Source organism: Colias eurytheme, chromosome 11 (assembly GCF_061535395.1).
Source record: "Colias eurytheme isolate Ceu_HAF_F1 chromosome 11, ilColEury1 Martin Lab GWU primary, whole genome shotgun sequence".
NCBI classification, from domain to species: Eukaryota; Metazoa; Arthropoda; class Insecta; order Lepidoptera; family Pieridae; genus Colias; species Colias eurytheme.
The window spans coordinates 187,021-204,532 of record NC_142990.1 but is presented as its reverse complement, the minus strand read 5'-3'; the positions used below and the strand labels follow the sequence as shown (position 1 = coordinate 204,532).

The 17,512-nt window shown below is 32.0% G+C and overlaps 1 protein-coding gene across 1 annotated transcript in view; it reads right to left on the bottom strand.

Moving 5' to 3' along the window:
* Positions 1–17,512, bottom strand: part of LOC149904301 (neuropeptide FF receptor 2-like) — a 42,851-nt gene that overhangs the window by 10,440 nt on the left and 14,899 nt on the right. The window contains exons 2-5 of the mRNA XM_090107267.1: positions 4,799–4,941; positions 2,894–3,120; positions 2,494–2,596; positions 251–348 (exon numbers count right to left, since the gene is read on the bottom strand). Coding sequence (XP_089963393.1) covers positions 251–348; positions 2,494–2,596; positions 2,894–3,120; positions 4,799–4,941 — 571 coding nt within the window. The remainder of the gene's footprint in view (positions 1–250; positions 349–2,493; positions 2,597–2,893; positions 3,121–4,798; positions 4,942–17,512) is intronic.

Below are 17,512 nucleotides of genomic sequence, written 5' to 3'. Positions count from 1 at the left end.
CCGACAGGTCCGATTTGAAAAATTATTTCGGTTTTAGATAGCCCATTTATCGAGGAAAGCTATAGGCTATATATCATCCCGCTAAGACCAACAGGAGCGGAACAATGCAGGTGAAACCGCGGGGCACAGCTAGTATAATTTTACAGCCTGTGTACCAATTTACTTAGAAAATAGCCTCTAAAATTATTCTAATATGTATTAAAATAAATGTTCAGTAATAATTATATTAAAACGTAAATAAATGACTCACTTGTTGCATACTGACGTTTCCCTCGTCGATATCAAACGGCGGCCTCACGGAGCACAGAGTGCGTCCCATACACGCATACGATAATATTGTTATTGAACCTGTATACAACAATATTATATTTATATGTTCTAAGTTATGGTATATTGAGGTAAATGAAAAACAAATAACGTGAAATTCATACTGCATTAAACAAGTACAATTTTAGTTATAATCTCACAAATTAAGAACATCCTGCTTTTTTGATGTTGGTTAAATATCCAAATGGGAATGCTAGAAATACCGAGAATCGTTTCTGAAAGGTTCCAGAGCATAAATATCTTACTACCCACATAGCAAAGAAAATTGTCTTCGTGTTTTCGTGATCAAATTTTTAATCAAGTGACTGCTTCAAAGTTTCTATGAAAAATTGATGAAATAATTAATCAATGAGAGCCTGGGATTGATTGATAGATTTAAATTTATATTGATACAAAAACTACCATATTATATTATCCGGACCACGCCGGGGTTATCAAGTCGTTGATATTTATTAATAATGCAGACTTTATCAACACGATACTTGATTTCATCTCCATCCCGTATGAAATACAAATATAATTTTCACTATAAACACCATTTATGTTATTTTAAACGAAAATGTTATTTCACTGTGTTTGAGTGAAAACTGTAAAAGCAATTTAACTTCTACTATTAAAACGGACTAGCACCTGCCCGAAATCGTTAAAATTTACATATAATAATATGAGAACACTCAAAGTGTATAAATAGTGCAAATTATGTGTTTTCATATTTATTCATAGTTACTACCCGATATCCAGAATCTTAAACAACCAAGTCAATCTTGGCGTAATAAGTACATCATTCAAAACAAATATATTCTTCAATATTCTGTTTAACGTTAAATATTACAAATATATACCTAATAAACCTTAAATCAATATTAAAATGTAATTTATATTGATTTATGACACATTAAGTACAATTAAAAAAACTTATTCGAATAATGAATTTAAGTTTGCATGCTTGTCAAAAAGTAACACTTAAAAGTACTCGTACAGAGTAGGATCAAAATGTAATCGGATCCCTTGAAGAGCGTCACCGTTGAATGAATTGAAAATCTTTGATGTTCAAATCATCAAAATCGCTTACAGTTTTCGGAAAAAAATTACGTACTTATTTGAAAAAAAGCAAATCCCTTATAAATTTGAACTGCAAGAAAAGATTACGGGTCTTTGAAACTCTTCAATCTTCAAATAGGTAACAAAAGAAATAGAACAGTTCATATATAATGTTACAGTGGTTAGGGTGAGCTTTTGAGCTTTATGTGTTTGCGGGCTCCTCGTTACAAAGGGAATTAGAATTTGGTTATCCTCTCTTATAAACCGACATGAACATTGAACATGGTAATTAATTTATACAATACTATGAAATATAACGTTTTCTTTAGAGCGTGTTTTTGGTATTACAAACGAAAGTACGAAAGCCGATTAGTATAAACAGCTTGTTATAAACAGATTTTTATTGACAAGTCGAACAAATAAGCAAAGATGTAACTTGTTTGAGGCTTCCATTATTAATAATTTGTGCGGAAATTATATTTATTTATTTAAGAGAATCTAGTTTAATAAAGAATCATCAACGTTACAAAAACTAACACAAAATAGTCACTTAATTTAAACATATATAAACTGCTCTATTTTTAATACAAGAGCACATAATTATTTACACCATGTAGTTGTTATTCAAAGATATTTCCAATATTATCCATTGGAGCATAAATCACATATTGCCTAAGTTTCTTGTCAACAATTTACATCTTCATACATTTTCTAACACTGACGTAGGTACTATTTTAACAAAGGACAAAAGGGATTAGAAACATAGACTGCTTTACCTCTTACGTTACTCTACGTTATAAAATATTATATCAATAATTTATTAGTTCTTCTGTGTATGAAACTAATTTGTGTAATTATGAACTTTAATATTACCTACCTATAAGTAGGTAATATTAAAGTTCATAATTACACAAATTAGTTTTTATTTCTAAATAGGGTCTATACACTATTTAGAAACGATAACAACGTGCAAAGTAACTAGGTAAAACTTAATTTCTGCTTCGGCGAATTTTCTTTTCATAAACCACGCTACTCAGGAATGCTTTTAAGTAAATCCTTAAGGTTATTTGAACTTAGGTATTAAAATAAAATAACATTTAATACTACAAAAGGAATAAATCTCACCTGGAATAGCGTAGACTAAAGTAAAACTAAATGTACCGAACTGCTTCCGGGACTCGGGGCTCGGCCACTCCTCTGTACAGAAATATACATCCTTCGTTTCTATCTGAAATAATATACTGTTTGAGACATATGCACGTTCTATTTTGAAGAGAATTAATTGTATTAATTACCATAACAACAAAATTAACAAAATCTAAACATGTTGCAAATCGTCAAATTATTACAACTTAGCATGCCAAACTTTTAATTTCACATTATTTTTTTGCGAATAGCAGAACAATTCTTCATGAAAATTTAAAAACAATTCCTTTCTCTGTTGAAAATATATCAGTCAAGCAGCAGTTAACATCCATAATCAACTTAAAAAAGCTAATCCTACCAACACTACCAAAAACCTCACCGAAAGGTTCAAATAAGTCTGCGATATAACGGGCACGGCCTCCCTCCGCACGGAGGCCACCAACAGCAGCGGTATGAAGATGAACAGCGCCAGCACCCACAGCAGGCTGAGCAGCAGCAGCGCCTGCTTCCTGCCGGGCGGTCGCAGGCGCGGCTCCGGCGCGATCGACAGCCAGCGGTCCACCGACATGGCTGTGAGTGTGAACACGCTCGCTGCTACCGCCACACCTTAACGAATATATAAAATTTTATTCTACAGTATTATGAGCCTCTTTAAATTTGAGATGAATCACGCAACTTTGGTCTTTAAAGAAATATTTATTCGCTCTATTTTATTGCTACTCTTCTCCTATTGTACGTAATGTATTTATCGAAAAAAGCCGCACTATAAATACGTCTCATAAAAATATTTTTTTAATTTTGACTAGTAGTTTATGAGATAAGTGCGTTCAACTAAACAAACTCTTCAGTGTTAACATACACATATTATATTATATTTTCTGTTCAAATATAAACATTTCACTTGCATGATTCAAAGAAAAATCTTTTTAAAAGTCGTGCTAGTTACACAGTTTAAAATTTATTATAGGATAGCTGAACGGATTCTAATGAAATGATATGCTTTATTTGGTTTTCCTACGCGTTTTTTCCATCGAGTTCACAAATAAGACAGTGGTACTAATTGAATAAACACAACCTACTGGTTTATTTAAATGAAAATCCTACGCATAGACCTTGTGTTTTCATGATGAAATTATAATAAAACTTAAAGCTCTATTGTAGGAACTGTATTATTATACATTTTTTAATTATTATAAAGTTAACAAACAATAAATGGACAGAAAACTAGATTAGTTTTAGATCCACGGACCAGTCTCCACGTGACCACGCTCGCTGCAAAGTATCAAACACAAGAAACTACTCAAACTCAAACTCATTTTTTTTATGATTTATATAAAAATTGTTTTCCAAATAGTTTGTAATAAGAACACTAATAAAAAATATATCCTTTTTATATTGCAACAACTAACATTTTAGTTAAATAGTACATACAAAATATAAATACTACACAATTTTACACTTAGTAGGTAGTTGGTGCTCGTTAAACAACGAAATACTATGACATAATTATGTTGGAGTTTATAATGGAGGAAACTTGTAGTCTTGGTTAAATAACAAACTACTGAAAATGGTACGAAGAAAATGAAGTAGTGTAGTACACAACTTAGCTAATTATTATATCTAACTATCAAATAGAATGTGTAATGTCCTTAATTTACTGTTTCATTAAAAAAATATTATTATTCTCTTGATGTTATCATATTATACCCATCCATTAATTGAGTTGTAGTTTTTCCCGAGTACAACGTTACAACGATATTATAGCCAAAATTAATATAATTATAAGAGCGGGTTTCTCAATTTTCTAAAAGAGTCAATAATAATATTTTACATATATTAATTTAACTGAAAGTATAACAGAAAATAGATGAGTCCACAGAGAGCAAGCAGCCTCGCGAAGAATTTTCCACGCGAGGCCGCACGATTCATATTATCCTTGCCGAGGAAATCACGTGAGCCCCCGCTTTCCGCGCGGAAAATGCTTCGCTGTGTAGACCGGCTTATTATAGGCTGCTCATTCTGTGTAGACCGGCTTATTAATTAGTTTTGAAACTAGCCCTTAAATTATATGTAGCTAAGTTTTACTACTATACTAGCTTTCCGCCCGCGGCTTCGCCCGCTTTGTGCTTTCAACTATCTCTCAAGTTGGATCGAACTGCACATGGTGTGCGAATTTTATTATAATCGGTTAAGTGGTTTAGGAGTCCATTGAGGACAAACATTGTGACACGAGATTTATATATATTAAGATTTATTTAGATCAATTACATTAAATTAGTCTCACCCTGTATATAGTTAACGATCTTGCACACGGTTTCCCCATAGTACCATACCAGTGTGATAGCCTTGCTCAGCTGTATCGGCATGCAGATGCCCGTCACCAGCAGGTCCGCGGCTGACAAGTTCACCAGGAAGATGTTTGTGACGCTGCAACAAACAGTATTGCATATTTTTTATTATATTCCTGGAAATTATTTATGTAAAAATATTTTTTGTTTTTCAATATCTGCTTTTGACAATTGGTCGCATGGAATATAGGCTACTTAAAGGGATCGGATGCTAATATTGTAATATTTAAGTAATTGAATATTGTTTACATAAAATCGTGGTTGATCATTGAATTGAATACATGCTCTAGATATAAAAACTTTATATCAGGAGCTGTTTTTAAAATATGTTTTCTTTATCGTATATTGAATTCTGATCGAATCATCCCTAGAGCGAATTCCGAACATAAGATGAATTTAAACTAAAATGTTTCGATAGAACATGACGATACATTCCAAGCCAAATTTATTAAAGCTCCGAGCAAGATAGAAACTGCAAAAGCAGCTTCTTCGTTCGGCTTAACTAAAATAAATATATTCTATCAACACCAAAGGTACCTCTCATCTCTAACAATGTTATTTCAATCCGGACTTCTATTTCCCATTTCGGAAGAGGTATTCAATCAAATGAATAGTTGATTTCTAGACGTTACGATCTGATGCGTAGCATAACTCACATAATACTCCTTCAACTTAACATATCCTCACCTCTGTCTGGCATGTATATTGGATAGTTTACGACTAAGCTTTACTACAGACCTCATTTCATAGTTCCATATTCAGTTATATTGCTACTTATGCGTTGATTCTTGCCGTTGTGAAATTTTCATTAAAATATAATATGTTTATTTCTGAGCCTATTTCACCTACTTCTACTTCATTGGTAGTAGAAACACCGCCAACTTATTCCAAATTATTGCTTAATTTGCATTATATTTTTGCATTACTATAGAAACACTACTATAAATAACAAGGTGTATCTACAAAATTGAGCATTAATATACTTGGAGTCCTATAATCCGCTTTATCTGATTATTCGAGTGTATAATTGCTGAGAGTTATCAGCACGGCTTAATCTGTATTCAGTTATAGACGATAATCGCAAATAAATCGGCCTTTATATTGGTTCAATTGAATATTACTTGCATTTGCGGTGAAAAACTTATAATACAGATAGTACAGATGGGAAGAAACTACAAAGGTTAGTTGTACCAAACAATACATAATAATCCTAGTTCCTTTGTTATAAACTTGAAAGTTTGTGAGAATGGATGGGATGTTTCTTCTTTCTTAAACAAAAGGTTGGATCTATAAAGTTTACAAAGATAGATTAGATGAAGGATTAGCACGTAGTGTACGTTGTAGCATGTTATGTGAGTGAATCCGCATACTTCAGCTAGTCTTTCATAATTATATCGAACTAGATTTCCGCCCGCGGCTTCGCCCGCGTTTTCAAAGGAAAACCCGCATAGTTCCCGTTCCCGTGGGATTTCCGGGATAAAAGCTATCCTATGTGTTAATCCAAGTTACCCTCTATATGTGTGCTAAATTTCATTGTAATCGGTTCAGTAGTTTTTACGTGAAAGAGTAACAAACATCCATACATCCATACATCCATACATCCTTACAAACTTTCGCCTTTATAATAGTATTAAGACTAGATTTCCGCCCGCGGCTTCGCCCGCGTTTTCAAAGGAAAACCCGCATAGTTCCCGTTCCCGTGGGATTTCCGGGTTAAAAGCTATCCTATGTGTTAATCCAAGTTACCCTCTATATGTGTGCTAAATTTCATTGTAATCAGTTCAGTAGTTTTTACGTGAAAGAGAAACAAACATCCATACATCCATACATCCATACATCCTTACAAACTTTCGCCTTTATAATAGTATTAAGATTAAGATGTGTTATTAGTTTTTCAGTCAAGAACCGTTCAAAACTTCAAAGCTTCAAGTACCCAAATTAAATTTTAATTCAGGAGGAATATAATTATAAAACGATTAATTTAAGTAGATAACTAAGCATATTATTTAAATCTACACTTTCTTAAAAAATATGGTACTTTATACAGTCGAGCAAACCACTTGAGTATTATACTAAAATTGGCTAACCGCCAGATCCAGCTCGAAACTTAACTATCTTAAAAACTGAAGATTATACCAGCATTTAAGAAATCTGAAAGTTTGTTTTAACTTTTAATTATGTATGAAATTAGTTGCAAACTGAATGCGCCACTTTTCCTCTTCATATTATTTTTTTATGTTTTTAATGGAATGTTTTAAATTTGTTAATATATGTGTTAAGAATCAGGGTTTAATAAAAAGCAATAAAGTTTTTAATAAAATTAATGGTTGAGAAATTAACTATACATTTGTAATTCGCGAGTATTTTATAAACATTTGTGAGAGTGCTTTTAGGATATCATATTTCGAAAATTCAATCTCTGCGAAAATTCAATTCTAGGATCGTAAGACTACAAGACGTAACCTAACCACGTTGGATATAACTGAGCGGACAATATACGCTCAACATAATATGGGACTTCCACTACTTTCGTATTATAAGAACACTAGCTGCTCCGCGCGGTTTCACCCCCGTGGCTCCTCTCCTGTTGGTCGTAGCGTGATGATATATAGCCTATAGCGTTCCTCGATAAATGAGCTATCTAACACCGAAAGGATTTTTCAAATCGGACCATTAGTTCCCGCGATTAGCGCGTTCAAACAAACAAACAAACTCTTCAGCTTTATAATATTAGTATAGATTTACAAACCCCAGTTTTCCTTAACAAATTTGTCTTACAAGCCTTAAGGCGTACTGAATGTTACACTCTAGTAGTGACATGTCCAAAGTTCCTCTACGGGAATCACGGATTTAGCTTTCCAAAGTCCCTCTAGGGTCAGCTTTGACTGTCGCAGGGGAACACAAGCCATTACAATAGCCTTCCATAAAGTCAATACGACATAAGTGACATAATACCGTGACAGTATCAAGCCTCAGCGGATTCATTGCGATATCATCCATCATAATTAATGTCACTATTACTTGCGTTTTATTTTCGTATTAATTTCTTGATTAATCGTTTGACTTATTCCGTCCTATTGAATGGAGGTAGGATTTATGAATTCAGTAGTTCTGTATAGATCTAAGGTATAGATTATAATAAATCACACTGTTTGTTGAATGTTTTTTACAGCTGTTATGTTGTTATGTGTATGTTATGAGGTAGCTAAAAATAAATCCTATAATTTTTTCTCGTTTAAAGCTGATGAATTGAATTTAACACGCTACTTTCTTGAAGAACTCTAAATCGAATCGTATTTAACTACCGGATACAGGAGCGCTTCTAAAATAATTCCAATGGTATGACAGTTAGCTTTAGGCATTTTTTAAGAACCTTTGCAGGCAACACATTCACTAATAAAAGCCCCAGTGTTTGTCGTTGTCTGTTCGTAAAAAAGGCTTTAGTCTTTACTAACAACATCTCACGTCCTTTAGTATATTGAACACCGTCATGGACTCGCCTGCATACTGCATAGTGCACGCTGGGAATTACAACACGGCAACTTACTCTGCTAATGCATTATAAATTTAAACCTGTGTCCTGGGGAACATGGACTTGTTTTCTGCATGATTGTTTTTTACAAATCATAAACAAAAGTTAATGTTAATAAATTATCAAACTGAATTTATTTTCTTTATTATTACTCGTATTCAGCACCACATAAATTCAAAATGTTTGAGTATACATTTTTGAAGTTATGTGTATATGTGTGTGTATATTTGTCGATCTCTTCTTTGTCGTGAAAACAACATTAAGATTCACCAAGAGATTAAAAGATAACAACTTTTATTATAAATGCGAAACTCAAAAAATTGCAAATGTATTAACAAAATTGTTACTTGTTTTCATGAATACGATGTAGCATGTTTTCAAAAATTGCTCAGGTTAATATGCGATGAAATAATATAATATGTCACTCAGGATAAAAGCAGTTTTCTGCCTCAGAAAGAATTTTCAAGAACTTTGTCAATTTATTATTAACTAGCGGTCCGCCCCGGCTTCGCCCGTGGTACATGTTTACGTTTTCTCTACATAATAACCATCCTCGTACTTCAAGGAATATAATAAAAAAAGAATTATCGAAATCGGTTCAGCCGTTCTCGAGTTATGCGCTTACCAACACATTTTGCGATTCATTTTTATATATAAGACTAGCGACCCGCCCCGGCTTCGCACGGGTGCAATGCTGATACTAAATACACTACAGAAAAATTGTGAACGTTGTATAGGTATAAAAATATAGCGGCCCGCTCCGGCATCGCACGGGTATAAAATACATAGCCGGGCGGCCACAAACGCTACTTCCCGCAATTTTTAAATCTGTAATATCTTCGAAAATATTCACCTAAATCATACGGTGTAAAGGGCCATATAGATCTATATTAAATGAACAATGTATCCATGGTATTTAATTGGTTAAGGATTAATGCTGTATTGGTTAAAATCGCTTCGAAAATTAGCCATTATTTGTCGTAAAAAGTAAATGACAAAAAAAAGTTATTGTGGGTTATCCATAAGAGATAGACATATACCATCGCGGACTTTTCTGTAGACCTTTTCAATGTGTATAATACTTAGTACATTATTTTGATAAAACTCGTAGGGTTCAGCCTGCGTTTGCAATGTAAGCGGAATAAATGTAATTTTTTACGACATCACATTAGAAACCTCAAAAAAAACAGTACTTCTCCACTACTTAATGGATCTTATTATACATATAAACCTTCCTCTTGAATCACTCTATCTATTAAAAAAAACCGCATCAAAATCCGTTGCGTAGTTTCAAAGATTTAAGCGTACAAAGGGACATAGGGACATAGGGACAGGGAAAGCGACTTTGTTTTATACTATGTAGTGAAGAAGATAACACTGAACAAACAAATTATAAATATTTATAACCCATATGTAGTTATAACAAAATAATAAACATCAGCCAATTAACAATAATTTATTTTTATTAAACTGATTTAGATATTCCAATAAACACCTCACGTTAAAAAACGATTGGTATTATCGAGTGACTACGTGACTAAAATTTATTTTTGCTAATTTTAGTATTGATCGCGATTTAATAAAATGCTCCTTCCGAAAAAAACATCTAAAGCCCTCAATTATTCACATCCTACGCAAAACGAAAACTTGACTAACGACTGGCCTCAGGCGCTAAACTTCCATGAAGATTGGAGTCAAGCCCGAAAAATATCAATCATACTGCTGAAACATATCTAGCCAATTATTTTACGTAACGTCTCGTTCTGAATAAACCTATATATTTTGTTCAGTGATAGACAAGACAATGTAACCGATAACTTACAGACTTTTTCAGGAATAGATTTATTTGTAACCGACTTCAAAAAAGGAGGAAGTAATCAATTCGGTCGGTTTTTTACTTTTTATAAAACAACTGTTCAGTGCTTTTGCAATTTTTTCTATAATACCTACATATTTTATAGAAAAAATTGCAAAAGCACTGAACAGTTGAAATGAAACACAAATATAGATGGGTAGCTAATACCATCGTTTTTTTGTGGTCCATCGATTAATTATTATCGAATAAATCAAAGGTTGATAATTATACCATTTTAACAGCATTGTGTTAAACTAATTAAAACAAATAAAAGGTGCGTCTTGTTGCATTTCAACAGGAGTGGTTAGTTCATACAGCCACCATTAATTAGATTATGCTGCGACCCTAGAACATTCAATTAGTTGATGATTCAAATGTGATTCTTAGAATATATAAAATTAATTCTAGACTTCACTGCATGGTTACTTAATTATCAACTGACTCACCTTAATTATATTATGGTATTAAAAGGAACATTTTTACATCCATTTCGATTTTCAAAACTCAAACAAAAACATTTTTTTTTTTTTCAATTAAACAGTTCCTGGAATTACCCTGAACAAACTCACTCAGACTATTTCACAATATTAGTACCCAAAGGAAATAATCTCTCACTATTAGTCACTCTCAACTCTTGCTAAAATATTGTTCTATGAAACAAAGTCATTTGTTAAAAATCAAAGAACTGCAGTCGTTGCAACTTGCAAACGGACAGAAATGCAATTTCAAACTTATAATTAAGACCTTGCAATATGAAATTTTGTTGTTGGCACGGGTTGTTGGTAACAAATGACATCTTTTCGGTAAGTATACCAAAGCTATCAAGTAAAAAGAAAAGTTTCTTGTATTGACATTAATTTGAAGTAAATTTTAAATTTTTATTAAACATCATATTGTCGTTTAATTAGCTGACCTAGCTGACCTAACCGTCGGTATACCTTACTCTTATCATTTAACTGTACTGTTGACCGATTCACAGGCCTACCCATTATGCACTCGACATTTCATGAGAATCGGTAGACTCATTTTAGAGGAATTTAATTACAAACAGTAACACGAGAACTTTATTTGTTTAATCATATTATAAATAGGTACATCTTCCTTCTTTCAATACATAATATGTACTTACTATAAAGACGTTTCTTCCTTCACAATAAAAAATTTATAGAGCTAAATGTCCAGCCGAACTCGCTGAAACTCGCATTGCAAGGAACGAACATTTGCAATAATTGAAAAGTCTTTCAAAGGGAGTATTGATAGATAAATGCTAAAGAATTAAATCCATTCTATTCTGAACAAATTAAATTTCAATTACTTTTCATTTCTAGAAACATGTTCAAGAAGATATAAAACTTAATCTATCTGATACGACGAATATTGCAGCTTATTGAATTCTGTGGCTTTGCCATATTCCAGTAGGAGTTAATTACGTACGGATGTATCTCGCTCGTTGTATGTGACATTGTAACAAAATTTTCACCTTAATATCTAGCAAGCATAATATCACTTACATTTGCCACAAGCTTGATAAAATGTTTAAAAAGTACGCAACCCAGTTCGAATGTAACTACGACTAACAAAAAATATGCCAGTTCTAAATCTACATTTGCTCGGATAGTTTCAAAAAGCGAACCTCCATATAAAAACCTAGCTCAAAAAGCAGAAATATGCACCTCATTGTTTCGAGTATGATTTCTTACCCCCAAGTGACCCGCCAGTACAATTGCCTGCTCTTATAAAATACAACCTTTTTCCGTATATTTCGTATGCTATAAAAACATTTTTCAAGAAAATTTTATCATCCAATTCTTTCATATTATGTAGCCTAGTAAGAAATATCTTCATGGAAATCTGAGGAACGTTAACTTGATGAAAACTTGTATCATATTCTCTTCATGGAATTTCGTTTACATAAACAAGCTTGCACATAATATAAATTCACAATGTTTTACGTAACGGATAAATAATAATTCTACAGCAGAGTTCCTAATGCATAATGAAATTAATTCATCAATGAAATAAATCATTTTCTGGTAATTAATTTGTTCCTAACTCGTGTCCATAAACGCACCAAGTGTTATATAAGCACTTAGTTAATAATTAATTATTATATGGTATTTGATTTTATCACGTAATTTTCATTTTCTTGGCTAACTCGTCGCGCAAACAGGTAGAAACAAACAAATCTCTATTCTAATACTACTAAATATTGATAGATTAAATTTTTTCTTTGGAATATTTTTCAGTCCCTGTCTTTGAACATTTTCTCTGCATTACAGACAATGCTTTCAAAAACAAATAATTTTATCTAAATTCGATTTCTACCTGAGTACCATTTTCTAATTTCCAACTGGGGTTGTCAGGAACGAATTGGCTTTTAGAAATCTCACTTGGACAGGCTGGGGATAGAAAAGATTAATTTGGAGTAACACCAAACCATTTCCTATAATTAATTGCTTAGTTATCTGATCTTAGTTAACCATATCTAAATTACATTTTGTGTTTGAAATTTGACGACGATTACAATTTATTTTCAAGTTTACAACGTAAATTTAAAATTAAGTAGTGTACGCTGAGAGTGGACAAAATATCATTCTAAAAACGTAATTAACTTTGACACGTATGAAGATTATCAAAGACGAAAATATGAAAAAAAATGAATACAAAATCAACACACAAGAGGTCCTCAAGAGATGAGTGAACAGGCACAATAATGAAAAATACAGTTCCAGTACCTATAACAAAAAACCAAAAGTCTGTTTATTAACTGAGTCAACAAACATTGGCTCTCATCACTAATTACTACCATCTTTCTAGATGAAGTCGTCGTCAAATATCTCAAAGGGTTTCCAAGAAATAAAGTAAATTCGAGACATTTCCAGAACTTAATTACTATAATGAAAGCATCAAATAAATCTCACTCTGGGATTGAATTGTCGCGGCTGTAGTTGTCTTAGCTTTTGAGGTAATCTACAGAGTTTCAAAATGAGTCAAATTAAACCGAAATTCAGAAGTTAAACATAACAAACTGAAACTTGGTCCATAATAGAATTGGCGGTGAATTAATTCGCTACTTTTAACTTTTGTTGCGTTAATATAGACGCAAAGATATTCCAGATGAGATAATATTTTGTTTCCGTTTCCGTATCCGTTTCTAAATCTTAGATATTCGTTATTCTTGTATAATCTACGATTATTTTCCTATTTAAATGAGAACAGTCGACAGAATTAAAACTTGATAGTCTATATTTATAAAATACTCGTGTTTAAGTACTCGTAACTAATAACCAACAAACTTTTTCAAAACAGCGTCCTTATGCAATATTTTGTGTACACAGCTGTCATGGTCAAACTTCGTTTCGCCACTAATTCAATAATGCGCATGATAAAATATTGATAATAATATTACTTTAAAATATTATTTGAATTGTTCGCGGCAATGGCCAATGCCCAGATACTACCTACAAACATTGTGTATAATAACTTTGTAAGCAGATGACAGAATAATACACAAACGTAAATATAAATGAGCATTATTTTTCTATGTGTTTCAGTAAGAACAAATAATTAGCGGCTGTTTGAGGAGAGATCAATCAGCGCTGAACGTGATACATCCGCCATGCTAGTGTTTGTATTGGCATTTGCTCAAGTACTGTGGTGATACTTTCTTTTGTTTTGTGACAATTTGTGAGTTGCTGAATCAATTGTTTAAATATTTTACTCTTAATTAGAGGCTTGAGTCCTTATAGTTGCAGTATGGTGAATAAGGATGAAAGATACGTATTGTAATTTCACAATTGATTTTGAAAGCCCAACCGAGTTTGTACAATAAGCTACCGTTTTAATTATAATGAAAATATATTAATAAATAAATAAACAAGATAAAAAGATGTGATTGAATTTCACCGAAACGAACTTTTTAAATAAACTACGATTTTTTGTGTTTGATCGAGTTAAAAATAGTTCTACATATTTTGCTATAGTATTGCCTTCAGCGATTAGAGTAGTGGCGTTGATTAAAACGAGCTGAAATTTCAAAAGACTTGTTTTTTCGTGATATTTTTAGAGTAACATTTGTCGAATAAACATCCGGAGTAGTACATGTATAAATAATTTTAATTGATTTATTACCTATTCAAATAGGTAACATACGAGTATTTTAAAGTGCACATGATTTATAAGTATGTACCTACCAATTCAATACACATTGGTTACACAAAAAAAAATTACAATAAAACTTAATTAGAGATAGATAAAAGTTATCAAATAAATAATAATAATTTTACAATGTTCCTGTCTTGTCATACTAAATCAAAAAGGTATCCATAATATTATAATTATTAATCTCCACTGTATTAATTATATGTACAGAATATAAGTATGAATTCGATAATCGTAAAATGTTATGTAGAGCTCTAGTCCCAAATAACTTTTATATAAATATACGTAAGATTTTTTATCCATATTCCTAACTAAATTGAACATCGCAAAAACATAACACAAAATCTCTTTTAAAGCATCGTTAAGTCGGTCGTACGTAAATTATTCCGCGCAGTCTGGAGATAAGCCAATCATATTATCACAAGAAATAAGCCCAAAAGAGACTTGCCAACTCCTTATATAAGCTCTCACAACTATTTCCTTTTGCACACTGCAGTTTTGATTACACTTGAGAAGTAGAGAAGTTAATAGTATTTTGAAGGATTAAAACTGCATTGGAGATGATTTACTGACTTTATTGGTATTCCACCGCATTATGCATGAAACTTTGAAAATTGATCTTTGCTAACGATCAAACTTAAGTTGTGTTGAGAAAAATTATGGGTCTTAATGGTTAATTTATATAGTCAACACCGATAAGGGATATTTATGATTTTACTGAAAACAATACATTCTATAATTTTGTGTAATATTCTATAATATTATAAAAATCTATTATATTAAACTACTAAATACTACTAACTCGAAACGCAGTAATCAGCTTTGTTGAAGTGATTTAATATTCATTACAGATATGCGGATAATTGCAATGTATCATGCGTCGCTTAAATAATTGAAACCAATTACCAAATCCGCATTACAATTAATCATACATGAAAAATCGTATTTAGAATTAATATTTATGTCAAAAGTAACAATAGCATTAATTAAAAATAAAGCAAATAGAAACAAATCAATATCGCGACAGTCATAAAGCATAATATTTACGTCACGATAAAAGCAAATGCAGACCACAAAACAGACTTTTTCTAACAGTATAATTACGAGCGACGAAGCCTATAATTCTTAAAGATTTAATTTCGTCTGTCAACATAACTTTTTATAATTCACAGCACGTAGCTGAACAAACTCCGAAGCCAGACTCGATAAATTAAGGTCAGTATATTTTTAACCTTTGGCCTATTGCTAGCAGAGGTATTCGAGAGGTTTATATTATGTCCCCTGTCTTTAGTTTACGCGTAGGTATCTACAATTTGTGCTACGAATTATAAAAATAAAGGTTGGAATATTTTTAACCTTTTGCCTGCTGCTGGCACAGGTGTTCACCATGATTAAAATAATTAATGTCCCCCTGTATTTCGTTTCAAAATAGGTACAATTTATGCTACGAAATTATAAAAATTGTATGAGGTAGTAAAACCCGTATACAGTATTTTATAACAGCTTGCAACGTGGTGTATGAACACCATACATGAATGGCGTGATATTATTATAAGCTTTCATGCTTATCAGCTGCATTAAAATAATGAGCAATTGATGTGTGAAAACCTATTCACATATTAAACTGTATCAGCAGATGCTTCGTTGATTCCCGACTCACTTTACATGACTTGTTGGGTTTCAGAAGATTCCAAGAAACTTACACTACACAAAACTTTCCTAGCTCCAAACATGTAACAACAAAATCAACCAGCTACCTTTACCTAACCTAACCTATACCACTCCACTTCTAATATTTCAATAAAATCGTCTCCCTCGCTACAAGTTGGCAACAAGAAAATTACATTTACTTCAATTCTAACAGACACTTTGACGGAAATATAACACCATTGCAACATTTACATAATTTTTCAGCTTCATGCTTGCTAGCAAGTACAAAATTTTATAAAGTAGATTTGTGTCACTGAAAGAATCGAAAATGTGAACCGAACAAGATTCTTATAGAAGGTAATATGTACATAAATTATTTTATTTTTACTCATTTCACATCCAGCTGCGAACGAAATTTATTACAAAATTCAAAGCATATTGAAAAACTTGCGTAAAGTAATAATACAGATCTATCACTCAGAGACAGCTTGTATTTCTCGCTAAATCTTTTCACCCGCGCTAATATTTATTGGATTGCACGTATTTTTGCTTAACAAAAATTGCTTTAGCGAAATACAGCGACAACTCATAGAAACAAACGATCGGCCGCTGTTTCGTAACTTCACTGTCAGCAGTATTGGTTTCAATTCATCTGTATTCTATTTTCTCAGTTGTTACAGCTGTAGTCTAAAAATGGATAGATCGCACAGTAAAAGTTATAAATATTCAGTAATAAATCTTGAAACTGACACAATGTGAACGCTACAAATCAAATTTTAATTCATATTCTAGTACATTAGATATTACGAATATAATATGAGAATATACAATACAAAAGTTCAGCTCGGCTTGGCGAGTAGACCTTTTGTATTGTATTTATTACCATAGTCTACTTTGTTGTAAATACTACAATTTAACAACTTACAAATACGTAAATAATATTTTGACCACTCAATATTTTTTCATTACTTTTCTATCACATTGTATACTAACAATGAATTGGAAAGCTCGAATTTACTTCACCCATCCCATTTTACTACTACCTAATTTGATTAAAACTCAACACATTTCCCAATTTTCCCAATGTTTCAACTCCTATAAATAAAATCTGTGTTATTTTCTGTTAACTATATTCATCCCTATAAAAATGTATGATATAATATATAGAAAACGAAAGAATAGACTTTCAAAGAAAAAACATTACAAATTGTTTAAAGTTTTTGCCATTAGTGCAAATTCTATAATTTTATTATAATTCAGCTTAGGAGACAGCCACTATAATCTAGCTTTTTAGATTCTATCTTTGAACGTTTTCGTTCGATTCGTGTTATTGAATCGGTTGCATTCAGTCTATTTTCAGCGTTTATATTTTTTCAGTTCCGTCGAAGAAATATGCAAGTTTATATCGCATTCGAATTTATTCGGATATATTCCTCTTTCCTTTTCCTTTTA